Source organism: Scyliorhinus canicula, chromosome 5, assembly GCF_902713615.1.
Source record: "Scyliorhinus canicula chromosome 5, sScyCan1.1, whole genome shotgun sequence".
Taxonomy (NCBI): domain Eukaryota; kingdom Metazoa; phylum Chordata; class Chondrichthyes; order Carcharhiniformes; family Scyliorhinidae; genus Scyliorhinus; species Scyliorhinus canicula.
In genome coordinates this window covers 225,936,959-225,964,461 of record NC_052150.1, presented here as the reverse complement: position 1 = coordinate 225,964,461, position 27,503 = coordinate 225,936,959, and the positions used below count along the sequence as shown (strand labels likewise).

The window sequence follows — 27,503 nt, the reverse complement described above, 5'->3', positions numbered from 1 at the left end:
TTCCTTTTTGTTGGTATAAACCTTTGCTGAGCACTGTGAAACATCGCTTGGAAGGTTCTCCACTGTTCCTCAACTGTTCCACCATAAAGCCTTTGCTCCCAGTCTACCTTAGCTAGTTATTCTCTCATCCCATTGTAATCACCTTTATTTAAACACAAAACACTAGTATTTGATTTTACCTTCTCACCCTCCATCTGTATTTTAAATTCCACCATATCGTGATCGCTCCTTCCGAGAGGATCCCTAACTATGAGATCATGAATCAATCCTGTCTCATTACACAGGACAAGATCTAGGACCGCTTGTTCCCTTGTAGGTTCCATTACACACTGTTCTAGGAAACTATCGTGGATACATTCTATAAACTCCTCCTCAAGGTTACCTTGACCGACCTGGTTAAACCAATTGACATGTAGATTAAAATCCCCCATGATAACTGCTGTACCATTTCTACATGCATCAGTTATTTCTTTGTTTATTGCCTGCCCTACCATAACGTTACTTTTTGGTGGACTACTCCTATCAGTGACTTTTTCGCCCTACTATTCCTGATTTCCACCCAAATGGATTCAACCTTATCCTCCATAGCACCGATATCATCCCTTACTATTGCCCGGATGTCATCCTTAAATAACAGAGCTACACCACCTCCCTTACCATCCACTCTGTCCTTCCGAATAGTTTGATACCCTCGGATATTTAACTCCCAGTCGTGACCATCCTTTAACCATGTTTCAGTAATGGCCACTAAATCATAGTCATTCACGATGATTTGCGCCATCAACTCATTTACTTTATTCCGAATACTACGAGCATTCAAGTAAAATACACTTATGTTGGGTTTTTTTACCTCTGTTTTGAATCTTAACATCTCCAGTTTTATTCCTTTTATTATTACTGGGCCTATTCACTGAGCTCCCCTCAGTTACTGTACCTTGTACTGTCGCCCTTTTTGATTTTTGACTATGTCTTCTCTGCCTTGCACTTTCCCCCTTATTTCCTTTTGCTTCTGTCCCTGTTTTACTACCTTCCCACTTCCTGCATCGGTTCCCATCCCCCTGCCACCTTAGTTTAAACCCTCCCCAACAGCTCTAACAAACACCCCCCCCCCCCCCCAGGACATCGGTTCCAGTCCTGCCCAGGTGCAGACCGTCCAGTTTGTACTGGTCCCACCTCCCCCAGAACCGGTCCCAATGCCCCAGGAATTTGAATCCCTCCCTCTTGTACCATCTCTCAAGCCACGCATTCATCCTATCTATCCTGACATTCCTACTCTGACTAGCTCGTGGCACTGGTAGCAATCCTGAGATTACTGCCTTTGAGGTCCTACTTTTTAGTTTAACTCCGAACTCCCTGAATTCAGCTTATAGGACCTCATTCCGTTTTTTTACCTATATCGTTGGTGCCTATGTGTACCATGACAGCTGGCTGTTCATCCTCCCCCCCCCAGAATTTCCTGCAGCCGCTCCGAGACATCCGTTACCCTTGCACCAGGGAGGCAACATACCATCCTGGAGTCTCGATTGCGTCCACAGAACCGCCTGCCTGTTCCCCTTACGATCAAGTCCCCTATCACTATAGCCCTGCCATTTTTCTTCCTGCCCTGCTGTGCAGCAGAGCCAGCCACGGTGCCACGAACCTGGCCTCTGCTGCCTTCCCCTGGTGAGCCATCTCCCTCAACAGTATCCAAAGCGGTATATCTGTTTTGCAGGGAGATGACCGCAGGGGACACCTGCACTGCCTTCCTACTCTTACTCTGTCTTTTGGTCACCCATTTTCTATCTCCCTCAGTATCTTTCACCTGCGGTGTGACCAACTCACTAAACGTGCTATCCACGACCTCCTCAGCATCGCGGATGCTCCAAAGTGAGTCCATCCGCAGCTCCAGAGCCGTCAAGCGGTCTAACAAGAGCTGCAACTGAACACACTTCTTGCACGTGAAGGAGCCAGGGACAGTGGACGTGTCCCTGAGCTCCCACATCGCACACGAGGAGCATGACACGGGTCCCTGCCATGTCTTAAACCTTAGGTAATCTTATACAACTACAATTTCAAAAAACGAAAGAAAAATAAATAAATTAGACAATGAAAAGAAAAACTACTTACCAGTCACTTACCAGCACCTCCTCCCCACCCAGCTTCGAACTCCCACCTAGCTTCAAATTCCCAAACTCACTCTTGGTTGTGCCTTCTCTGGCTCACTGGGAGAACTCACCCAGTGTTTCAGATGCTCCCTGGTTCTCTCACAGGCCAGAAGAAAGAGAGAGAACAAAACAGTAGAGAAAAAGCACCTTCTCCCACTCTGCACCGAATTACCTCACTGCACCAAATTACCAAGTTGCAATTCCCACTGTGGATGTGCCTCACTCACTCAGGCTGTGTCTTCTTGACCTGCGCAAACAATCATGTCCACATTACTGTGAAGCTAAGAAGAGTTGTGACAGTCCCGTTGTCTGTCCTACGACCAAATGCCCCTGTCTCGTCCACCCCCTGTATATATATATATATATATATATGTCCCCATGGATGTCTGGTTCCACCTACAGATGGGAAGTCATAACTGTCACTACATGTATTGATCAGTGGCTATGTACACTGGCACTGTTATATACAAATATATACATTGGTGCAACTATGTACAATTATATATAGACGTGCCTATGCGCACATCACCCCATCGACCATTTAGGACTGAGATGAGGAGAAATTTCTTCACCCCGAGCGGTGAGCCTGTGAAATTCTTTACCACAGAAAGCAGTCAAGGCCAAAACATTGTAAGTTTACAATAAGGAGGTAGATATGCACAAGGTGGGTCCTCGGCACAAGATGGCGACTCTCGGCGAGCTCTCCCTAATAGATCCTCTTTTTATTTATCTTACAATCATTCTAATCTTTTACATTGTGTATCTCGTGTTTCTTTTATTTCCTTTTCTTTTCATGTATTTAATGATCTGTTGAGCTGCTCGCGGAAAAATACGTTTCACTGTACCTCGGTACATGGGACAATAAACAAGTCCAATCCGATACAGCTCTTTGGGCGAAATGCATCAAAGGATATGGGGGGAAAGCAGGAATCGGTTTGATGATAAGCCATAATTGTAATGAATGATGGAGCAGCTTTGAAGGGCCGAATGGCCTCCTGCTGCTCCTATTTTCTATGTTGCTCAGGAAGAGAAGAGGGAAAACCAAGTGTGAAGAAAAAGGAAATGAAGGATCGGGAAGAGCAGAATCTGAGGTGGGGAGGGTGAGGGATGGCAAATTACAAAAAGGAAACCAAAGGTGGGGACAAAGCCAGTTACTAATGGAACTCACTGAAGTTACTTAGATTCCAAATAACAATTTAGTAATGATCAGGTTCACTTCGTAACCACGAATAAAAACAATAATGCATTGTATTTAGTTCTGCCTCTGATATCTTACTGTAACTAATAGTAGTTCTATGATCTATTGAAATTCATTCTGGAACCACAGATGGATCCACTGGATTTACTGAGAGGTTATATGAGCGGCTTGGTAGCACAGTGGTTAGCACTGTTCCTTCACAGCTCGAGGGTCCCAGGTTCGATTCCCGGCTTGGGTCACTGTCTGTACGGAGTCTGCACATTCTCTCCGTCTCTACGTGAGTTTCCTCCGGGTGCTCCGGTTTCCTGCCATTAGTCCCAAAAGATGTGCTTCTTAGGTAATTTGGAAATTCTGAATTCTCCCTCTGTGTACCCGAACAGGTGCTGGAATGTGGCGACTAGGGGCTTTTCATAGTAACTTCATTGCAGTGTTAATTTTCCAATTAAAGGGCAATGTAGCATGGCCAATTCACCTGCCCTGCACATCTTTGACTTGTGGGGATGAAACCTACGCAGACAAGGGGAGAATGTGCAAACTCCACACAAACAGTAACCCGGGGCCGGGATTGAACCCGGGTCCTCGGCGCTGCGAAGCCTTCACTGCATTTTTGCCATATGTTTATTTGTGATGTTAGAAACGTCCAACCTTAAATGTGAAAGATTTAGAGAGATCATTGCTTTATTTTTCTCTCTCTCAACAGACGAACTTGGGGCAATATGTCGACATCAGGCGAAAGAGAGTAAGAGAAGAACTTTTCCCACTATGTGTGCAGTAGATCTTTCCATTCATCATTCACATGACCTAATCCAAAGACATGCAACAAAGATTTTCATTTTCTTTGTCAACAGAAAAGAAAAGAGAGCTTGAAAGAGAGAAGCAGGTCATCCATCTCTACCATTGTAAGTCATAGAACAAGACTAAAGTTAAGATAGGATTTCGAAATGCTGCACCAACGAGTGATAGGATATGGATTTGATTAATGGGATGTAGGTGTCACTGGGAAGGCCTGCATTTTTTGTCCCATCCCTAATTGCCCTTGCTCGGCCAGTTTAGAAAGTAATTAAAAGTCAACATTCATAGGGGTGAGATACAGACCACCAAACTGCAGTGGTAATGTTGGGAATAGCATTAGACAGGAAATCAGAGACGCGTGTGATAAAGCATCATCTGTGATTATGGGTGACTTTAATCTGCATATAGATTGGGTGACTCGAATTAGTCACAGTGCAGTAGAGGAGGAATTTCTGAAGTGTTACAAAGAACAAGACAGCACAGGAACAGCCCTTTGACCCTCCAAGCCTGCGTCGATCACGTGTCCTATCTAGACAAACCGCCTGAATCCTTCTACACAGGGCAGCACGGTAGCACAAGTGGATAGCACTGTGGCTTCACAGCGCCAGGGTCCCAGGTTCGATTCCCTGCTGGGTCACTGTCTGCGTGGGTTTCCTTCCACAGTCCAAAGACATGCAGGTTAGGTGGATTGGCCATGATGAATTGCCCTTAGTGACCAAAAAGGTTAGGAGGGGTTATTGGGTTACGAGGATAGGGTGGAAGTGAAGCTTAAGTTGGTTGGTGCAGACTCGATGGGCCAAATGGCCTCCTTCTGCACTGTATGTTCTATGTTCACTCATACTTCATATGTTCTTGTGTCTATCTGGATAAGTCTTAAAGGTCATTAACGTATCTGCCTCAACCACCTCACTTGGCATTGCATTCTAGGCCACCACCACCCTCTATGTAAAACTTCCCCCCGCACATCTCCACTGAACCTCTCCCCCCTCACCTTGAACCTGTGCCCCCTTGTAATTGTCATTTCCACCCTGGGAAAAAGCCTCCAACTGTTCACCCTACGCGTACGCCTCATCGTTTTATAAACTTCCATTAGGTCACCCCTCAACCTCCATCTCTCTAGGGAGAACAATCCCAGTTTATTCAATCTCTCCTCATAGCTAATACCCTCTGTTATGTTCCTTGTATTGTTCTCCAAGATAGCCAAAGTTGTGGTGTTGACAAAGAACGTGAAGCTATATGTTTAAATCAAAACTAATTTATTTTACGCTGCTTAACTTGGTTCGCACACTCTACTGAGTAACAGTTAACAAAATAATAGTATTGAATCTATGCTACAGTAATTAATAATCTCTCTAATATATAACCTACACTCTAACTCAACTTCACACTATCCTTCTACATCAACTTCTCCAACAGCTTTGTTATAATATACACACAAGTATATGATGGTGCACAGACAGGCATTGATTGACACACAGGATGACCAATGAACACACAGAACACAGCAGCCAATCACTAGGCAGGACACAACCACTATAAAGACAGAGGGCACTAGTTTTCCCGCTCGCTTGGGATCCAGCCTCTGAGACAGTCAGAGCCCATGAGAAACAATTAGAACATACACCATGTGTTAGTAAGATAGTCTGGTCAAGTTGGCCTCAGGTCTTCAGTCAACTCAGCATAGTGTCAACCAACAGTTTAAGTATGTATGATAGTTAACAGCTCAATAAAATCGAGTTGCATTTTTCCAAGTGTTGGAAGCCTGTCTCTCTCATTGCTGCAGTAAACACAGTCCTCACAGACCCAGCTTACCCAACACATCAAGCTTCTCCCAGACTGCCTAGAGACACAGCCTTTATGAGACTACTCAGTGATGCCACCTAGTGTTGATATACATGAACACCATCTTGTTAAGACATTACCTGAGATTATATATATCATTACATCCTCCAGACCAGGCAACACTGTGGTAAAGCTTTTCTCTCCAAAGCTTCCACATCCTTCTAGTAATGCGGGGACCAGAATTCCAAATCTGGCCTAATCAATGTTCTATATAACTGCAGCATAATTTGCAAATTTTCATACGCAATGCCCCGTCCAATGAAGGCAAGCATGCCATATGCTTCCTTTACCACCATTTTCACCTGTGCTGCCACTTTTAAGGGTCTGTGGACCTGCACGCCCAGATCTCTCTGTCTCTATACTCCTGATGGTTCTGTCATTTATTTTATAGCTCCCACATGAATTGCATCATCTCGCATTTTTCCGGGTTAAATTCCATCTGCTATTTCTCTGCCCAATTTTGCAGCCTATCTATATCCTGCTGTATTCTCTGACAATCTTCATCACTATCCACAACTCCTGCAATCTTAGTATCATCCGCAAACTTGGTAATCAGACCCGCTACGTTTTCCTCCAAGTCATTTATATATATTACAAACAGCAGTGGTCCCAGAACTGATCCCTGCGGAACACCACTAGTCACAGACCTCCATTCGGAAAAACACTCTTCCACTGCTACCCTCTGTCTTCTATGGCCATGCCAGTTCTGGATCCATCCAGCTAGTTCACCCCTGACCCCGTGTAATTTAATCTTTTGCACCAGCCTGCCATGAGGGACCTTGTCAAAGGCTTTACTAAAGCCTACGTAGACAACATCCACAGCCCTCTCCTCGTCAATCATTTTTGTCACACCCTCAAAAAACTCATTAGTGAGACTTGACCTCCTTTGTACAAAACCATGCTGCCTGTCGCTAATAAGACCATTCACTTCCAAATGTGCATAGATCCTGGGCTGGATTCGCCATCCCGCCACGTCAGATGTCTGGTGTGGTACGCTGGCGGTATGCTCTGTTTTGCAGGCTAGTCAAAGGGGTTTCCCATTGCAGGGCAGCCCCACGCCATTGGGAAAGGCCCGCCCACCCCGACGGCTGAGAATCCAGCCTCATATCTCTGATATATTATTCACTCTTACGAGTGGCTTATTCACTCTTACAACTTCTTCAATCGGTCAAGAGATACAAAAATCTGAGAACACGCACGAACAGACTCAAAACAGCTTCTTCCCTGCTGTTACCAGTCTCATAAATGACCCTCTTATGGACTGACCTGATTAATACTACACCCCTGTATGCTTCACCCGATGCCGGTGTCGATGTATTTACATTGTGTACCTTGTGTTGCCCTATTATGTATTTAATTTTCTTTTCTTTTATTTTCATGTACTTAATGATCTGTTTGAGTTGCTCGCAGAAAAATACTTTTCACAGTACCTCAGTACACGTGACAATAAACAAATCCAATCCAATCCAATCCAAGGGATTGACTAAGAGGTGGAAAGTACAATTTGAATGTAAACTATCGGGAACATAAAAACTAACTGTAAAAGTTTCTAGAGATTTGCAAAGAGAAAAAGATTGCTAAAAATGAATGTAGGCCCCTTACTGTCAGAAATGGGGGAATTCATAACAGGGAACAAAGAAATGGCTCAGGAACTAAATTCATACCTTGCTCTGTCTTCACAAAAGTAGACATGAATAATGGGCGGCTCGGTAACACAGTAGTTAGCACTGTTGCTTAGCAGCTCTCGGGCCCCGGGTTCGATTCCCGGCCTAGGTGTGAAGTTTGTATGTTCTCCCCGTGTCTGCATGGCTTTCCTCCAGGTGCTCCGGTTTCCTCCCACAAGTCCCGAAAGACGCGCTGTTAGGTGAATTGGACATTCTGATTTCTCCCTCTGTGTACCCGAACAGGCGCCGGAATGTGGCGACGCGGCGATTTTCACAGTAACTTCACAGCAGTGTCAATGTAAGCCTATTTGTGATAATAATAAAGATGATAATCATGTACTAGAAGTTCTGAGAAGCACAAGTTGAAGGAAATAAGCATTAGTAAATAAATGGTTTTGGGAAAACTAATGGGATTCAAGGTGGACAAATCTCCAAGGCCTGATAATCTTCATCCCAGAGTAGTTGGGGAAGTGGCCCTAGAAATAGTAGATCCATTGGTGGTCATTTTCCAAAATTCTTTGGAGTCTGGAATGGTTCCTACAGAGGGTAGTGAATGTAACCCCGCTATTCAAAAAGGGAGGTAGAGAGAAAACAGGGAACTATAGACCAGTGAGCCTAACATCGGTAGTAGGGAAGTTGCTGAAATCAATTATCATGGATTCCATAGCACAGCATTTGGAAAGCAGTGATGCATTCAGACAAAGTCAGCAAGGATTTACAAAGGGAAAATCATGCAGGACAAATCTATCAGAATTCTTTGAATATGTAACAAGTAGAGTTGACCAGGGTGAACAGATGGATGTGGTTTATTTAGACTTTCAGAAGACCTTCGACTAGGTCTTCGATAAACGATAAAATATTAAAGCATGCCGCTGTGCAGAGAGACTTGGGTGTGCTAGTGCATGAGTCACAGAAGGTTGGTTTACAGGTGCAACAGGTGATTAAGAAGGAAAATGGAATTTTGTCCTTCATTGCTAGAGGGATGGAGTTTAAGACTAGGGAGGTTATGTTGCCATTGTATAAGGTGTTAGTGAGGCCACACCTGGAGTATTGTGTTCAGTTTTGGTCTCCTTACTTGAGAAAGGACATACTGGCACTGGAGGGTGTGCAGAGGAGATTCACTAGGTTAATCCCAGAGCTGAAGGGGTTGGATTATGAGGAGAGGTTGAGTAGACTGGGACTGTACTCGTTGGAATTTAGAAGGATGAGGGGGGATCTTATAGAAACATTTAAAATTATGAAGGGAATAGATAGGATAGATGCGGGCAGGTTGTTTCCACTGGCGGGTGACAGCAGAACTAGGGGGCATAGCCTCAAAATAAGGGGAAGTAGATTTAGGACTGAGTTTAGGAGGAACTTCTTCACCCAAAGGGTTGTGAATCTATGGAATTCCTTGCCCAGTGAAGCAGTTGAGGCTCCTTCATTACATGTTTTTAAGGTAAAGATAGATAGTTTTTTTAAGAATAAAGGGATTAAGGGTTATGGTGTTCGGGCCGGAAAGTGGAGCTGAGTCCACAAAAGATCAGCCATGATCTCATTGAATGGCGGAGCAGGCTCGAGGGGCCAGATGGCCTACTCCTGCTCCTAGTTCTTATGTCTCACATAGCAGATTATTATGGAAGGTTAAAGTGAATGGAATTGCTGGTAGCCTCTTGAGATGATAGAAAGATGGTTAGCAGACAGGAAGCAAAAAGTTGGAATAAATGGGTCTTTTTCTGATTAGCAGGCAATGACTAGTAGGTACCTCAGGACCCCAACTGTTCACATTATATATTAATGATTTGGACGAGGGAACCAAATGTACCATCTCCAAATTTTCAAATGATACAAGGTTGGGTGGAAGGGAGAGCTGTGAGGATACAGAGATGCTTCAGTGGGATTTGGACAGGCTGAGTGAGTGGGCACATGCATGGCAGATGCAGTATAATGTGGATAAATGTGAGGTTATCTGCTTTGGTAGCAAAAATAGGAAGGTAGATTATTATTTGAATGGATGTAAATTGAGAGAGGTGGATACTCAGCGAGACCTTGGTGTCCTTGTGCATCAGTCGCTGAAAGTAAGCGCGCAGGTACAGCAGGCAGTAAAGAAGGTCAATGGTATTGTGGCCTTCATAGCGAGAGGATTTGAGTAGAGGAGTAGAGATGTTTTGTGAAGGTTTGCCAGACTGATTCCTGGGATGGCAGGACTGTCAGATGAGGAGAAACTAAATCTGTTAAGGATTAAATTCATTGGAGTTTAGAAGAGTGAGAGGGGATCTCATAAAAACTTACAACATTGTAACAGGATTAGACAAATAGATTCAGAAGGAATGATTCCGATGATGGGGGAGTTCAGAACTATAGACGGATGCTATTCGGCCCATCGAGTCTGCACCAGCCCTTGGAGAGAGCTCCCAACTTAAGGCCCACACCTCCACCTTATCCCCATAACACAATGATCCCACCTACCCTTTTTTTGGACACTGACGGCAATTTTTCGTGGCAAATCCACCTAACCTGCGCATCTTTGGACTGTGGGAGGAAACCGGAGCACCCGGAGGAAACCCACGCAGACACGGAGAGAACGTGCAGACTCCGCACAGACAGTGACCCAAGCCAGAATTGAACCTGGGACCCTGGGGCAGTGAAGCAACAGTGTTAACCACTGTGCTGCCGTGGGGGTCAGGGTTTGAGGATAAGGGGTAAGTCTTTTAGGACTGAGGCGAGGAGACATTTCTTCACCCAGAGAGTGGGGAATCTGCGGAATTCGCAGCCACAGAAAGTAGTTGAGGCCAAAAGTTTTGTTATTTCAAGAAGGATTTAGATACAGCTCTTGGGGCTAAAGGGATCAAGGGAAATGGGGGGAAGGTGCGGTATTGAACTTGATGCCATGATCAGAATGAATGATGGAACAGGCTTGAAAGGCTGAATGGCCTCCTCCTGATTCTATTTTCTGTGTCTGTTTCTATGTGAAACCTCCCAATCTGTTCTCCTTAGAGAAGAGAAGATTGAGAAGCAATTTAATTTAGGTGTTTAGGTGGGGACTGGCTTAGCCGAGGTGGCTGGACAAAGCAAGGTCAACAACACAGGTTCAATCCCCATACCAGCTGAGATTATTCATAAAGGCCTTGTCTTTCTCAACCTTGTCTCTCACCTGAGGGGCGGTGATTCTCAGGTTCAATCACCACCAGTCAGCTCACCCCATCAAAGGGAAAAGCAAACTGTGGAGACTTTACTTCTATTGATTAGGTGGATTAGCCATGCTAAATTGTCCCTTAGTGTCCAGGGATGTGCAGGTTAGGTGGGGTTGCGTGGAAAGGGCGGGGGAATGGTTCTAGGTAGAGTGCTCTTTCAGACGGTCAGTGCAGACTCAATGGCTCGAATAGCCTCCTTCTGCACTGTAGGAATTCCCTGATTCTATGGTTTTAAAGTCACGAGGAGTGACAGAATAGATAGGGAAAAACTGCTCTCAGAGGAACTGATTTAAATTGATTGGCAAAAAATCTGAAGATGACAGGGAAGTGGGACGAGCTGAAGTAATCTCATCAAGATCTGACTTAGACGTTAACGGCCAAGTGAACTCCATTTGCACTGTAACTATTTTATGAATCTGAGTCCATAGTTATATCACCCCCCCCCCCCCCCAGAATGACATTCACTCTCAACATTAAATTCTTTCAAATATTTATTTTGTTTGATATCAACTTTTAGTAATTGATGTGCTGTTTCCACATTGTTTTCTGTTGTGTGTTAGCAGCCACAAGCAGACAAGCATGTAAGTATCATGGTAATCGGGTGACGTTTTGGTTCTGCATTTATCTTGAGAAAACCAGTCGCATTTTTGGGTGGGGAAGATATTAATTGAATCTTTTTTCTTTATCAACAGTCGATAAAGAGGAACCAGAGGCGGCAGGTCCTGGACGAAGGCGGAAAAGTAGGACATAAATTCAATTAGGAACAACTACAGTTATAAGCCAATGAAACCTTTCTCTCCACAGTAATGTTGAATGTTGGTCAAGGGTGATAGAACAGAACACATCCCGTGTATCCTTGCCTTCCTAGTCACAGGACTAGAGGACAACAGTGCCACCACATTATGGGATTGCCAATTTTCCTGGAGTCTTCAGATAATTAATCAGGACACCTCTACAAATGGGAGAGACAGCTCATAGTAGACATTAAAATGATAGTGCCCGGAATTTGTGTCCAGAAGTGACAGTGTGGAACAGCAAGACTGAAGATAAAGTGTGGAGCAGCAAGACTGAAGATAAAGTGTGGAGCAGCAGGACTGAAGATAAAGTGTGGAGCAGCAGGGCCGAAGATAAAGTGCGGAGAAGCAGGGCTGAAGATAAAGTGTGGAGCAGCAGGGCTTAAGTTAAAGTGTGGAGCAGCAGGATTGAAGATAAAGTGTGGAGCAGCAGGACTGAAGATAAAGTGCGGAGAAGCAGGGCTGAAGATAAAGTGTGGAGCAGCAGGACTGAAGATAAAGTGTGGAGCAGCAGGGCTTAAGTTAAAGTGTGGAGCAGCAGGATTGAAGATAAAGTGTGGAGCAGCAGGACTGAAGATAAAGTGCGGAGCAGCAACACTGAAGATAAAGTGTGGAGCAGCAACACTGAAGATAAAGTGTGGAACAGCAGGATTGAAGATAAAGTGTGGAACAGCAGGACTGAAGATAAAGTGTGGAACAGCAGGATTGAAGATAAAGTGTGGAGCAGCAGGGCCGAAGATAAAGTGTGGAGCAGCAGGATTGAAGATAAAGTGTGGAGCAGCAACACTGAAGATAAAGTGTGGAGCAGCAGGGCTTAAGTTAAAGTGTGGAACAGCAGGACTGAAGATAAAGTGCGGAGCAGCAACACTGAAGATAAAGTGTGGAGCAGCAGGACTGAAGATAAAGTGCGGAGAAGCAGGGCTGAAGATAAAGTGTGGAGCAGCAAGACTGAAGATAAAGTGTGGAGCAGCAGGGCTTAAGTTAAAGTGTGGAACAGCAGGACTGAAGATAAAGTGCGGAGCAGCAACACTGAAGATAAAGTGTGGAGCAGCAGGACTGAAGATAAAGTGCGGAGCAGCAGGGCCGAAGATAAAGTGTGGAGCAGCAACACTGAAGATAAAGTGTGGAGCAGCAACACTGAAGATAAAGTGTGGAGCAGCAGGATTGAAGATAAAGTGTGGAGCAGCAGGATTGAAGATAAAGTGTGGAGCAGCAGGGCTTAAGTTAAAGTGTGGAGCAGCAACACTGAAGATAAAGTGTGGAGCAGCAGGATTGAAGATAAAGTGTGGAGCAGCAACACTGAAGATAAAGTGTGGAGCAGCAGGATTGAAGATAAAGTGTGGAGCAGCAGGATTGAAGATAAAGTGTGGAGCAGCAACACTGAAGATAAAGTGTGGAGCAGCAGGATTGAAGATAAAGTGTGGAGCAGCAGGATTGAAGATAAAGTGTGGAGCAGCAGGATTGAAGATAAAGTGTGGAGCAGCAGGGCTGAAGATAAAGTGTGGAGCAGCAACACTGAATATAAAGTGTGGAGCAGCAACACTGAAGATAAAGTGTGGAGCAGCAGGATTGAAGATAAAGTGTGGAGCAGCAGGATTGAAGATAAAGTGTGGAGCAGCAGGATTGAAGATAAAGTGTGGAGCAGCAGGATTGAAGATAAAGTGTGGAGCAGCAGGATTGAAGATAAAGTGTGGAGCAGCAACACTGAAGATAAAGTGTGGAGCAGCAGGATTGAAGATAAAGTGTGGAGCAGCAGGGCTGAAGATAAAGTGTGGAGCAGCAGGGCTGAAGATAAAGTGTGGAGCAGCAGGATTGAAGATAAAGTGTGGAGCAGCAGGACTGAAGATAAAGTGTGGAGCAGCAACACTGAAGATAAAGTGTGGAGCAGCAGGACTGAAGATAAAGTGTGGAGCAGCAGGACTGAAGATAAAGTGTGGAGCAGCAGGACTGAAGATAAAGTGTGGAGCAGCAGGACTGAAGATAAAGTGTGGAGCAGCAGGACTGAAGATAAAGTGTGGAGCAGCAGGGCTGAAGATAAAGTGTGGAGCAGCAGGATTGAAGATAAAGTGTGGAGCAGCAACACTGAAGATAAAGTGTGGAGCAGCAACACTGAATATAAAGTGTGGAGCAGCAACACTGAAGATAAAGTGTGGAGCAGCAGGATTGAAGATAAAGTGTGGAGTAGCAGGATTGAAGATAAAGTGCGGAGCAGCAACACTGAAGATAAAGTGTGGAGCAGCAGGATTGAAGATAAAGTGTGGAGCAGCAACACTGAAGATAAAGTGTGGAGCAGCAAGAGCAGTGGGACTGAGGTCCGTTCTTGAAGCCAAAGGCAGCGGGGCATGTCATAGAAGATGAGGCAGCCGGTGGCAGCATGTAGAGGGGTTGTCACGTGTTGGGTGGCTCCTGCTTGAGGTGTATGTTTTTTTTTCTTTTTCGGGAATTTTTTATGCCCGGTCCTGGGGGCAACTCATTAAGGACTCAGAACCGGCAAAAAGGTGAAAGATGTCCAAATGTCAGAGGAGAACAGCAGTGAGGAAGGGAGAGTATGAGAGCTTGACGTCAAGCGTGAGCACCAGCCCGGGGGCTGATAAGAGGGCCGGAGGCCGGGTGCTGGGTGGAGCCGCACTGCTTAGAGCAGAGAAGATGGTTGAGGTGGTGTCACTAGAGCTCGGAAAGCAGTTTGCAAAGCATATGGAGGTGATGAGAAAGGAGATGGAAGTGGCACTGAAAGGCTTGGTAGAGGAGGCAATTGCCCCAGTGAAGGTAGCTGTTGCAAAGGCGTCGGCTGAGATAAGGGAACAGGGTTAGAAGATGAAGCGAGTTGAGGAGGCCATGTTGCGGTGCAGCGATCAGCTCATCTCAATGGGAGATGAGCTGCAGAGGGAGGTTGGGGCCAATAAGTGGCTGCGAGCAAAGCTGGACGATATGGAGAACTGCTCGAGACGACAAAATTTAAGGATTATGGGCATGTCCGAGGGGGTGGAGGGCCCGAGGCCGACAGAGTACTTTGCCAAGATGTTGGCAGAATTGATGGGGGAGGGAGAAGAACCCTCTAGATATCAATTGGACCGAGCTCATCAGTTGCTGAGGCCGAAGCCTAAGTTAAATGAGCCGCCAAGGGCAGTGATTATCTGTTTTCACAGATATCACATGAAGGAGAAGGTATTGAACTGGGCAAAGAAGGAGTGAGAGGGCAGGTGCCAAGATCAGGGCTTGATGGTGGAACTGGCAAAGCGCCGAGCGGCTTTCAGCCAGGTGAAAGTGGCGTTGTACGCCAGTGGAGTGCAGTTTGGAGTGGTGTATCCAGCAAAGCCAAGGATGACAATCCAGAGACTTTTATTTTGAGATGGTGGAGATGGCGGCGGCATTAATGAAGGCAGAAGGCTTCGGACGGAAGTAAAGATTGGGAGAACGTATCTTTGTAACTTTGAATAATGTTCCTACTTCATACTCTTATAGAGGTTACAAGTTTTTGTTGTTGTTCTTTGTAGCTTTGAATAATGTTCTTACTTCATGCTGTTATAGAGGTTAAGGATTTTTGTTGCTGTTCTTTGTAGCGATGTTTTCTAAATTACAAAAATGTTTTACTTTAAAGTTTGGAGTGCCCAATTCATCTTTTCCAATTAAAGGGCAATTTAGCATGGCTAATCATCCTACCCTGCATATCTTTGGGTTGTGGGGGCGAAACCAACACAAACACGGGGAGAATGTGCAAACTCCACACGGACAGTGACCCAGACCCGGGATCGAACCTGGGACCTTGGTGCCATGAGGCAGCAGTGCTAAGCACTGTGCCAACATGCCACCCTGCGACGTTCTTTTAATGAAAATTATATATTTAATTTTTTTTTTCCCTGGGACTGGGCGGGAGGGGAGGAAAGGCCTGAGAAGGGGCCCCAGCACTAGCTAACTTAAGTCAACTAGTGAGCAGAGGTGTTGTGGAGGGAGGGGCTGCAGACATTGGAGCATGGTGAGCAGGTTTCAATGGGCCTAGGAGGTATCGACACAGGGTGGGGTTCCTTTGCGAGGGAGTGTAGGGGGGATTCTGGGAGGGGGGATGGGTTTGATGTCAACAGTGGATAGGGACGGGTCAGTCTCAGTGGATAGGGCCCGAAATTGTGATGATGATGGATAAGGGCCGGGGGTGGGGGGGTGGGGGGGGGGGGGGGGGGGCGCTATGACCCCCTGTTAGGACAGTTATGCAGAACGTGAGGCCCAGTGGAGTGCTTGTGCATTTGAAAGGTTTGAAAGCAGATGTGGCGATGCTGCAGGAGACTCACTTGAGGGTGAAGGATCAGGGAAGGCTTAGAAAGAGCTGGGTTAGCCAGGTGTTTCATTCGGGTTTTGATAGTAGGGCACAGGGGGCTACGGTTCTGTTGAATAAAAGAGTGAAGTTCCAAATGGAGAATGTTGTGGCAGATGAGGGAGGTAGATACGCAATAGTGACAGGGGTATTGGAAAGGAGGTTGGTGGCGTTGGTTAGCGTGTATGCTCCCAACTGGGATGATGCAGGGTCTGTAAAGGAGGTGTGTGGGGCCATCCCCGACTTGGATTCACATGAATTGATAGTGGGTGGAGACTGGAATATGGTGCAGGAGCCAAAATTGGACAGGTCACGACCGCGATCACTTACCCAGTCAGGGGGAGCAAAGGTGTTGGCTGGGCTAATGGTGGAAATGGGAGGAGTGGACCCTTGGAGGTTCTTGCACCCAGGGGAACGGGGGTATTCTTCCTTTTCTTCAGTTCATAAGGCCTATTCACGGATAGATTTTTTGTGCGGTGGGATAGTCGCTGTTGTCCGGGGTCAAGGGGTCGGAATATTCGCAATTGGGATATTGGACCATGTGCCACACTGGGTTGATATGGTGTTGGAGAAGGGAATAGTGCAGAGGCGGGGGTAGAGATTGGATGTGGGGCTGTTGGGGGACTGAGGGTTTTGTGATAAGATTGGAAAAGTGATTGAGGAACATGTGAGGTTTAATTGTACGGGGGAAGTATTGCAGGCGGTGGTATGGGAAGCTTTGAAGGCAGTGGTGAGGGGGAAGGAGATATCATTTAAGGGAAAGTTGGATAAGGAGGAGAGGGTGGAACGGCAAAGGTTAATAGATGAGATGTTGGAAGTGAATAGGAGGTATGCAGAGGATGTTGATCCAACACTGTTGGAAAAGAGGAGGGAGTTGCAAGCGGGTTTTGACTGGCTGTCTACAAGGAAGGTGGTGCACCAATTGAGGCTGGTGAGGGGAATGGTCTACGAGTATGGAGAGAAGGCTGGCAGGTCAACTTCGGAGGGAGGTAGCGGCGAGGGAAATTGTTGAGGTGCGGGATTGGGAAGGGAAGTTGGTGGTGGCTCCAGATCAGATCAATAGGGTGTTTGAGGAGTTTTATGAGAGATGGTGTAGGTTGGAGCCACCTGGGGAGGATCGGGAGATGCAGGAATTCCTGGATGGTTTGGAATACCCGATGTTGTGGGGAGGAGGACAGGGTCATATTGAAGGGCGCGATAGCGGAGCAGGAGATAAAAGGTGTGATTGGGAGGATGCAGTCGGGGAAGGTAGCAGAGCCAGATGGGTTGCCGGTGGAATATTACAAGAAATTTAAAGATAAGTTGGTGCAGCTGATGGTGGGGATGTTTGAGGAAGCGATAGGGAAGTGGGTGTTGCCACAGACTTTAGAGAAGGCATCAATCTCCCTATTGCCCAAGAAGGATCTGACAGAGTGTAGCTTGAATAGACCAATATCAATTTTGAATGTGGACGCAAAGGTGTTGGCGAAGGTATTGGTGAGTAGGTTGGAGGAGTGCCTCCCGAAGGTGATAGGGGAAGATCAGACGGGGTTTGTGAAGGGGAGGCAGCTCTTTTCAAACATTTGGAAGGTATTGAATGTGGTTATGGCGCCGGCAGAGGGGATAGTGACAGAGGTGGTTGTGGCATTGGATGCCAAGAAGGTGTTTGACTGAGTAGAGTGGGGGTATTTGATGGCAGTTCTGGAGTGGTTTGGGATTGGGCCACGATTTGTGGATTGGGTAAGGCTGCTGCATAAGGAGCCGAGGGCGAGTGTCCACTTGAATAAAATGAATTCAGGATATTTTGCTGTATACCGTGAGACCAGGCAGGGATGTCCTATGTTCTCCCATTGTTTGCGCTTGCAATTGAGCCATCGTATTGAGGAGTTCGGAGGTGTGGAACGGAATGGTGCGGAGGGTGGGGGGGGGGGGGCTACCATTCTGTAGGGCGGGGACTCACTTTAGATATCTGGGGGTACAGTTTGCATGGGATTAGGGGGCCTCCCTAGGTATAACGTTATTAGTCTGGTGGGGAGGGTGAAAGCAGATCTGACAAGGTGGGATGGTCTCCCTCTGTCGCTGGCAGATCTGGTACAGGCAATTAATATGAACGTGTTGCCGTCATTCTTGTTTATGTTTCAGTGCCGGCCGATCTTCCTGTCAAAAGCATTTTTCAAGCAGGTTGAAAGGATGATTACCTTGTTTATACGTTGGGGGGGGGGGGTGTTTTGGATTAAGAAGGTGTTGTTGCAGCGAGGCCGGCAGCCAGGGGGGTTGGGTCTTCCGAATTTACTATATCATTACTGGGTGGCGAATGCGGAGAAGTTGAGGAGCTGGGTGAGAGGGTGGGGGACTTCCAGTGGGTTAGAATGGAGGAGATTCTGTGTAGGGGGACTTAGGTGTTGGCAACAATGCCACTCCTGATGGCTCCGGAGAATTACTCAGGGAGTCTGGTAGTAGTAGCGACGTTGAAAATCTGGAGGCAGCTGCGCCAGCACTTTAGGCTGGGCGCGGGGTCAAGGGAAATGCTGATTCGGGGGAATCACAGATTTGAGCTAGGGAAGTGGGATGGGAGTTTTCGGTGATGGGAAGAGAAATGAGTTGAGGCAGTAAAGGATTTGTTTCTCGGGGGCCGGTTTGTAGGATTGAAGGAGCTGGGGGAGAAATATGGGTTAAGGCAAGGGGAAATGTTTCGCTATATGCAGGTCCGAGGTTTCGTTAAGAAGGAGATACAGAGCTTTCCGGTGTCGCCCACCTCCATCCTGTTGGAGGAGTGCCAACGGCAGGGGGAATGAAGAAGGAGGTGGTATCGGCAATTTATAGGGCGATACTGGGAGAAGAGAAGGCACCGCTGGAGGGGATTACAGCAAAGTGGGAGGAAGGGTTGTGGTGTGAGGTGCTCCGGAAGGGAAATGCCTCAACTTTGTGTACGACGTTGGGGCTGATAAGGCTGAAGGTAGTGCATGGAGCGCACCTCACAAAGGCGAGGATGAGCCAACTCTTTGAGGGGGTAGAGGATGTTTGTGAATGTTGCGGGGGGGGGGGGGGGGGGGCGCAAACCACGTTCATATGTCCTGTCCAAAGCTGGAGATATTGGAAGGCGGTGTTCAGGGTAATTTCGAAGGTGGTACATGTGAGGTTTAAGCCAGGTCCTCTGGAGGCCATATTCGGGGTATTGGATTGGCTGAGGTTGGAAGCGGGTGCGGAGGCAGATGTTTTCGCCTTCACCTGGCTGATCACACGAAGGCGGATCTTGTTGGGGTGGTCAGTTGCTCCACCCTGTGCCTCGGTGTGGCGGAGGGGGATCTGTTGGAGTTTTTAACACTTGAGAAGGTGAAGTTTGAGTTAAGGGGAAGGATAGAAGGGTTCTACAATTCATGGGCTTTGTTCATTATGCAATTTCAAGAATTGGATGACATTAAGCAGTGGTGGTGGTGGTGGGGTTGTTGGACTGTGTATGTTGTTGGTGACTATGTATGGGGTGGATGGTGGATTCCTGAATCCTTTTCTTTGATATTTGTATTAAAAATGTTGAGGGTTGTTTGGGGGTTGGTGGGAGAGAGGAATTGGCCAGGGGATTGACATTGTATTGGGTACCGTTGATTCTTCATTGGTGGGTGAAAATGTGAAAAAGGAGAATAAAAATATTTTTTTAAATATTGGAAAAGGCAAGAAAGGCGCTGGTCAGCTGTGTGGGATTTGGGATGTGATCTGATGAAATTTTCAGGGAAAAAAATCCAGATCTCTGAGACCTCTGTCTAAGATTTGATCACATTTTCTGCTTTTCTTGTGATGCAGGCAACAATGGCAAGGCCACATTTAATAGGTTATCCCTTGTTGCCTCGCAAATGTATTGATGGAAAATGATACCAATGGCAAGAGGAGGAATCAGGCATGCAACTCCCAATGTGGAAATAGTAAAAAGCTTTGAAATAACAACCAGCGAGTGTCAAGAAGCTTAATTATTGAATCGTTGGACTTGCAAAGTATTTGACTATCAAATGTACAGTGTAACCTAAAGTCCTAGCTCTGCCTGGGATTGTTTGTTTGCATTGACTGATTATTTGTTAATCTCTTTGCTTCCTTTCACAGGACCAACAGTTTGCAAAAATTATACAGATGAACAAATGGCCAAATATTTTCTTCCAACTAAGGCTCGTCGACCTATACCTCGACAACGAGTCGTATCACCAGTGAGAAAAAGTAAGCTTGGAAAGACTTGAAAGAAATTGTTCAGACTTAGAACATAGAACATAGAACGATACAGCGCAGTACAGGCCCTTCGGCCCTCGATGTTGCACCGACATGGAAAAAACTAAAGGCCATCTAACCTACACTATGCCCTTATCATCCATATGCTTATCCAATAAACTTTTAAATGCCCTCAATGTTGGCGAGTTCACTACTGTTGCAGGTAGGGCATTCCACGGCCTCACCACTCTTTGCGTAAAAACCCTACCTCTGACGTCTGTCCTATATCTATTACCCCTCAATTTAAGGCTATGTCCCCTCGTGCTAGCCACCTCCATCCGCGGGAGAAGGCTCTCGCTGTCCACCCTATCTAACCCTCTGATCATTTTGTATGATCATGGCCAAGTCTTATTTGATCATTGCTATTGTGTCCCCCACACAACCTGCTAATGTGAGGCCGTTGACTGCCCCCCCCCCCACTTGATAAATAGATTGGAGGGGTGCCTACTTGAACTGGTAACCCCCACAGAGTGGATGGAGAAGCAATTTGGCAGGCGGTGCTAAAATCGCTTTCACGCCGGGATGAATTTACGGTGGGAACCTCCACTGGTGCCTGCCATGGGAGATCGGTAATCCCACCGAAGACTGATGCAAAACCCATTTACACACCCTGCTAATGAGATGCAAATGAAGAATGTAACCCCCTCCCAATACTTGATTCTCCTTGATTACACTAGTGGTAAAACACTGCGGCGCACAAGAACATGTCTAAAACAAAATGAAATGAATATCGCTTATTGTCACAAGTAGGCTTCAAATGAAGTTACTGTGAAAAGTCCCTAGTCGCCACATTCCGGCGCCTGTTCGGGGAGGCTGGTACGGGAATTGAATCGTGCTGCTGGCCTGCCTTGGTCTGCTTTCAAAGCCAGCAATTTAGTCCAATGCAGAATTTGAGACTTGACTTTTGGGCCTTTCTCAGATCTCAGACATCTGGGGATAAGATGGTGCTTGTGGCCTGCCACACCTGGACCCTGGAGAAACATATGCATCGTATGATGGGTAGATCTTCATGTATATGCCTTCACCGGAGGTTGGGAGGTCTCCTTGCAGTGGCTTTGGCTTCACTGTTGCTGCATCTGCTTCAGACCTTCTGGGACTTGGCCATGGGTTTACAGCACCTTCTTTGGTCTTCACTGGACCTGCTTCAGATCTTAGAGGCCTTTGCCATGGGCAGGTAAAGTCAGGAGGACGGGTAAAAGATTTAGCGTAAGGTCTTAGGGAGAGGGTGTGGCAGAGCTAGGAGGGGGGAATGAAGGCGTTGGGGAGGTGAAACTGGAATGGGGGGGAATGAAGATGCTGGGGTGGATGAAACTTGGAAGAGGGGGCAACAAAGGTGCCGGGTGAAACTGGGAGTGGGGGCAATGAAGGTATTGGGGTGGGGGTGCTGTGAAGCTAGGACAAGGACCTGGCCTGAATTTTAAGGAGAAGGGACACCTTGTGGGATGTTGAGGTGCCCTGTTTGCCTCTTGTATTGTCACCTGCATGAATTCACCCACGGTAATGATGATGGAGTGCAGGTCTGCGCACATCTCTAATAGAAACTGGGTCTTCTGCTGGGCAAGGGTCCCCATGGCATCTGCCATCCTTTGCACAGAGATGTTGATGCATGCACACATCAGTACCATTCTATCAGAAAGCAGGAGGTCACACTGCTCAAACGCACATACCAATCTGTTGAGGGTTTTTAACAGCTCTGCCTCATGTTGCTCCACTTCTTGCTGACTCTTCGCCATGAGTTTGAAGCCTGATGCACAAAGGCTCATCTTTGGACTCAGAGCTCACAGATGCCTATTCTCCCAGCAGTCCTCCGAGAGCCTGGCTGCTGGGCTGAATTGGCATCCTCCGCTTGTGGACACATGTCCATAGGGTGACTACCTGATTGTGAGACCCTCCTTTGTATTAGCATTAATCCCCATGATGTGTGTGCTCTTGAGCTGGAGTGCAGCTCTCCTCCTCCGCTCTCTCCTGGCTCACCTCTGGGCTGTGGCTTAATAGGAAATATCCCTCTTTGGTTTTGGAGGCACCTGTAAGTGAGATAAGAGAGTGCAAATGACAGCGACAGCTGCCTTCCATATGGATGTGGAGATGCCGGCGTTGGACTGGGGTGAGCACAGTAAGAAGTTTTACAACACCAGGTTAAAGTCCAACAGGTTTGTTTCAAACACTAGCTTTCGGAGCACTGCTCCTTCCTCAGGTCTCAGGTCCTCAGGTCAATATGGAGGCATGTCTGACCCTCAGGTTTGCATTGAATGGATGAATCCAAAGCAAAGCTCCTCATTGCCAATGGCTCTGACTTGCTCCACTCCCAAGAGCTCTAATATCCTCGCCTCAAATTCAGTCAGACCCTCAGGAATGGTTGCCAATCTCCTGCCTTCTCCCATTTTGCATGATTGTGACAAAGCCTTTCCTGCTCAAAGAAGAGAACATGTTTTTGTATTTCAGGGATCTGTAGGGGAATGTAAGGGGGGGGAGGAATGTGGTTGCAAAGCCCCTTTAAGGGGCAATCCTTCACAGGTCATGTGACTGTCCTGAAGCCTATGGAGACAGAGTGCAGGAACTTTAGCCTATCAGGTGTTTAGTCACAGTCCTAACTGTTGGAGTTTGGTCAGAGTTAGCTTGGGAGTCGAGGGGATGAGACTTGTGTAGTAGTTGTACTGTTCTGCATATAAAGTTCTTCTTAGTTAAATAAATTAACGTTCTGATTTAACATGCAGCCCCACAAACTTCCTCTGCCATTTGATGAGATCATGGTCTCAGCTCTACTTCCATACTTTCCCCATACCCTTTCCTATCCCTGCAACTATTCTGAGAATCTCTCCTGCAACCTCTCCAATGCCCTCACGTTCTTCTTTAAGTTTGATAACCAGAACCAGATGCAATACTCAAGATGAACCGAACTAGTGTTTTATGAAAATTCAACGCGACCTCTTCTACTCTGTGCCTGTATTAATAAAGCCTCGGATGTAGAAAGATTTGTCTTATCTCTCGTTCATAGATAAGTCAGTCCAGTTGGATGAATGGAAGCAAAGTTTTTATTTCTTAAAAACACATTTTGGTACATTCGCACAAAATTAACTGGAAAATGCTTTCTCGGTGTCTCTCGAAATGTTCCCTGACTTCTGTCCCACCTTCAAACTCCCTGTGTCACGGTCAGGCCTCAGCTAGGATACTGTATCAATCTTGTTGAATGTATCTTCATATCAGATACCGTCAGAACTTGTAGTTCCTTATTTGTAATATTTGATACAGCCATGGGCAGTGTTCATAATTATAATCATAATTATAACTTGCTCAATTATTTCATATTATTTCTACAAATTCAGTCATTTTCAGGAATCTTTTTTAGCTAATATTTTAAAGGACCCCCCTCTATAATTGTTCAATCCAACATTCTCCCCCCTTTTATTAATTTAAATGTAATAAAAATAATCAATTAATATTATAATAATAGTAAAGTGAAAGGAATATAAGCTAAGGACAACACATTCACAATTGTCTTTGATGGACCCTGTCTTTCAACATTGGAATGGGTTACAAGCATTTGAAACAGTTACAAGCCCTCACATTAGTCGATTTAGTAAATAATATCAGGAATAAGGAATCAATAAGAAAAAAGCCTCCCATACCCTGTAAGGGATGTTGCTACTTCAGAGTTTCTTGTTATTTTCTTACAGATACATTTGGTTGACAAAAATGCAAGATACAGAACAAAAATGAGTACACAAAATATAGCCAGACCTTGTACAACTGAAGCTCCCAAGGAGCCTAACCAGTCCGTAGTCCAACTCCAAAGAGTTGTAGGCACGGGTTGCAGAAAAGTATTGTCATTTAACTCCTTGTGAGCCTGGGTGAACTGGCCATAATTCATCAGATTAAAAGACATCTAAAAATCAAGGCGGCAAGAAAAACATTTTTGAGGCGACTATCTTAATCATAATGAGCTCTTTTAGTGTGTTATTCATGGATCCAAGACTTTGTTCCCTGCACCTTTATGGCTGCTGGAATTGTGAGTAACACCCGGTAGGGTCCTTCCCACTTGGCCCCAAGTGGTTCTTTCTGCAGTTTCTTTATGGCGACTTCAATTCCTGGCACAAGATTGTGCTCGCCTTCGGGAGGATCACCCCCACGCTGCAGATAACTGTAAGGAAGCAGAACTAACAGCATTTGTTAGACCTTGGCAACATTTGAGTAGTGCATCACTCATTAACTGACAATCCGTTAGTAAGGACGTAGGTCTGCCAGTAATTACTTCAAATGGACTCAGGCCTGTTGTCTTGTTTGGTGTTACCTGATGCTACACAGGACCAATGGCAAAGTCTTCCCTCTTGGTGATACTTTGATAATCGTTCCTTCAGGGTTCGATTCATGTGTTCCACTTGTCCTGATGATTGTGGGTGGTAAGGACAATGCAACTGGATGTTTAATAAACTATAAACTTCTTTGCAAACTGCTCTGGTGAAATTAGTTCTTTTATCTGAGTCTATGCTGATTGGTACTCCCCATCGAGGGGCATGGGGCGGGATTCTGTGATCCTGAGGCTAAGTGATGACGCCGTTGGAAACGCCATCGCATTTCTCGACGGCGTCAACACGGCCTCAGAATCAGCAATTCTGGCCCCTACAGGGGGCCAGCATGGCACTGGAGTGGTTTACGCTGCTTCAGCTGCTGATCCCGGCGCCAACTGGACGCCGCAGGATCCGCACATGCGCAGTGGCTCCCTTCAACACGCCGGCCCCGAAGCAAGATAGCGCAGGGCTACAGGGGCAGGCGCGGAAGAAAGGAGGCTCCCAGACAGAGAGGTCGGCCCACTGATCGGTGGGCCCCAACCGCAGGCCGGGCCACATCGGAGAAACCCCCCCTCCCGGGTTTGGATCCTCCCCCCCCCCCACAGGCCGCCCCCGACCCTTCCACGCTGTGTTCCCGCCGGCTGAGAGCAGGTGTGGATGGAGCCGGTGGGACTTGGCTGAGAATTGGCGGGCCGGCCGCTTAAAGCGACCCCAGACCAGCGCCGCGCCAACCACGCCGGCGCTTGTCTGCGGGGAATCACGTGCCGGCGTCGGGGCAGCATGTCACGATTCGCTCCGGTTGCAGGGAATCTCTGGCCCAGCCCCGGGCTGAGATAATCCCGCCCATAATCTTTACATCTTTCCTGGCCGGAATGGCTTCTACCCATCTGGAAAATTTGTCCACTATTACTAGGACTTCAGATTATCCTTGACATGATGGAAGAGTGATGTAATCAACTTGTGTGTATTGAAATGTTCCCGATGGGGCAGGGTTTTTTAACTGAGGCATGGATGTTATAGGTCCTGAACTGTTTTTTGACAAGTGACACAACGGTCTGCTGCTATCTGAGCATGTTTTTTTAAAGCCTCAAACCTACCAACTGAGGTGACATCACAGTAAAGCTGTGACCTGATTGGCTGGTTGGGAATCTGTTAAATTTGAAAAAAAATAACATTGCAAAGCAAATCTAATTGATTACCTAGATAGTGGAGTAACTAAACCTGAGGGCAGAGATTAGTATTTAGCATTTAATTTTACAGTAAAAATCTTGTGTTAGGGCCATATAGTTAATTGTAACTCAATCTAACAATAATTCAAGTGTTTACTTCAAATTAATTAACTAGTGCTTAAATGTCACTCAGTGGGGTGCAGTGCTCCAACTGTGAGATGTGGCAGATCTGTGACGCTTCCAGGGTTCCGGTCGACTACATCTCAAGCAAGTGTAACCAATGGCAGCTCCTCACAGACCGCGTGGTTGGGTTGGAGCAGCAGTTGGATGCACTTAGGAACATGCAGGTGGCGGAAAGCATCATAGACAGGAGTATAGAGACGTGGCCACACCCAAGGTGTAGGCAGACAAATGGGTGACTGCTAGAAAGGGCAGGCAGTCAGTGCAGGAATCCTCTGTGGCTGTCCCCCTCTCTGACAGGTATACCTTTTTCGATACTGTTGGGGGGATAGCCTACCAGTGGGAAACAACAGCAGCCAGAACAGTGGCACCACAATTGGCTCTGAGCTCAGCAGGGGAGGGCAAAGTGCAGGAGAGCGATAGTTATAGGGGACTCTACAGTAAGGGGCACAGATAGGCACTTCTGCGGACGTGAAAGATACTCCAGGATGATGTGTTGCCTCCCTGATGCCAGGATCAGGATGTCTCTGAATGAACACAGGACATCCTGAAGGGGGAGGGTGAACAGCCAGAGGTCGTAGGACACATGGGTACTAACGCCATAGGCAGGAAGAAGAAGTTCAGGGAGTTAGGCAGTAAACTAAAAAGCAGGACCTCTCGGGTTGTAATCTCAGGATTACTCCCCGTGCCACGTGCCAGGAGGTAAACTAGTGGTGTAGGAGGGTGGGTTTCAGATTTCTGGATCTTTGGGATCTCTTCCGTAGCAGGTGCGACCTGTACAAGAAGGCTGGGTTGCATCTAAACTCGAGGTGCACCAATATCCTGGCTGGGAGGTTTGCTAGTGTCACTCGGCAGGATTTAAACTAGTATGGCAGAGGGTTGGGAACCAGTGCCTTAGCTTAGAAGGTGTCATAACTGAAGGGGAAATAGAGAACCAAAATAACATATAAAAGGTAAGAGAGAGGCAAAAATAGACACTGAACCACTGGAAAACGTGGCTGGAGAAGTAATAATAGGAAACAAAGAAGTGTCAGAGAAACTGAATAGTTACTTTGCATCAGACTTCACGGTGGAAGACACCAGTGGGATGCCAGAGCTCCAAGAGAATCAGGTGGCAGAGGTAAGTGCAGTGGCCATCACTGAGGAGAAGGTTCTGGGGAAACTGAAAGGTCTGAAGGAGGATAAGTCACCTGGACGATGGTCTGCACCCCAGAATTCTAAAAGAGATAGCTGAAGAAATTGTGGAGGCATTAGTGATGATCTTTCAGGAATCACTGGAGGCAGGAAGGGTCCCAGAGGACTGGAAGGTGGCTAATGTAACACCGCTGTTTAAGAAGGGAGGGAGGCAGAAGACGGGAAATTATAGGCCGGTTAGCCTGGCTTCAGTCATTGGTAAAATTTTAGAGTCTGTTATTGAAGATGAGATCGCAAAGCAGTTGGAGTGCATGGTGAAATAGGACTGAGTCAGCACGGCTTTGTCAAAGGGAGGTCATGTCTGACAAATCTGTTGGAGTTCTTTAAGGAGGTAACAAGGAAGTTAGACAAAAGAGAACCAGTCGCCATGATATATTTGAACTTATTGAAACTTACAGATTACTGCGAGGCCTGGATAGAGTGGACATGGAGAGGATGTTTCCACTTGTAGGAAAAACTAGAACCAGAGGACACCATCTCAGACTAAAGGGACAATCCTTTAAAACAGAGACGAGGAGGAATTTCTTCAGC

The 27,503-nt window shown here is 46.5% G+C and overlaps 1 protein-coding gene across 1 annotated transcript in view; it reads left to right on the top strand.

Annotated features, from left to right (window-relative positions):
- The window catches only part of LOC119966629 (titin-like), a 159,083-nt gene that overhangs the window by 26,931 nt on the left and 104,649 nt on the right, over positions 1–27,503 (top strand). The window contains exons 5-8 of the mRNA XM_038798643.1: positions 4,043–4,081; positions 4,191–4,241; positions 11,506–11,553; positions 19,985–20,095. Of these exons, the coding sequence (XP_038654571.1) occupies positions 4,043–4,081; positions 4,191–4,241; positions 11,506–11,553; positions 19,985–20,095 (249 nt within the window). The remainder of the gene's footprint in view (positions 1–4,042; positions 4,082–4,190; positions 4,242–11,505; positions 11,554–19,984; positions 20,096–27,503) is intronic.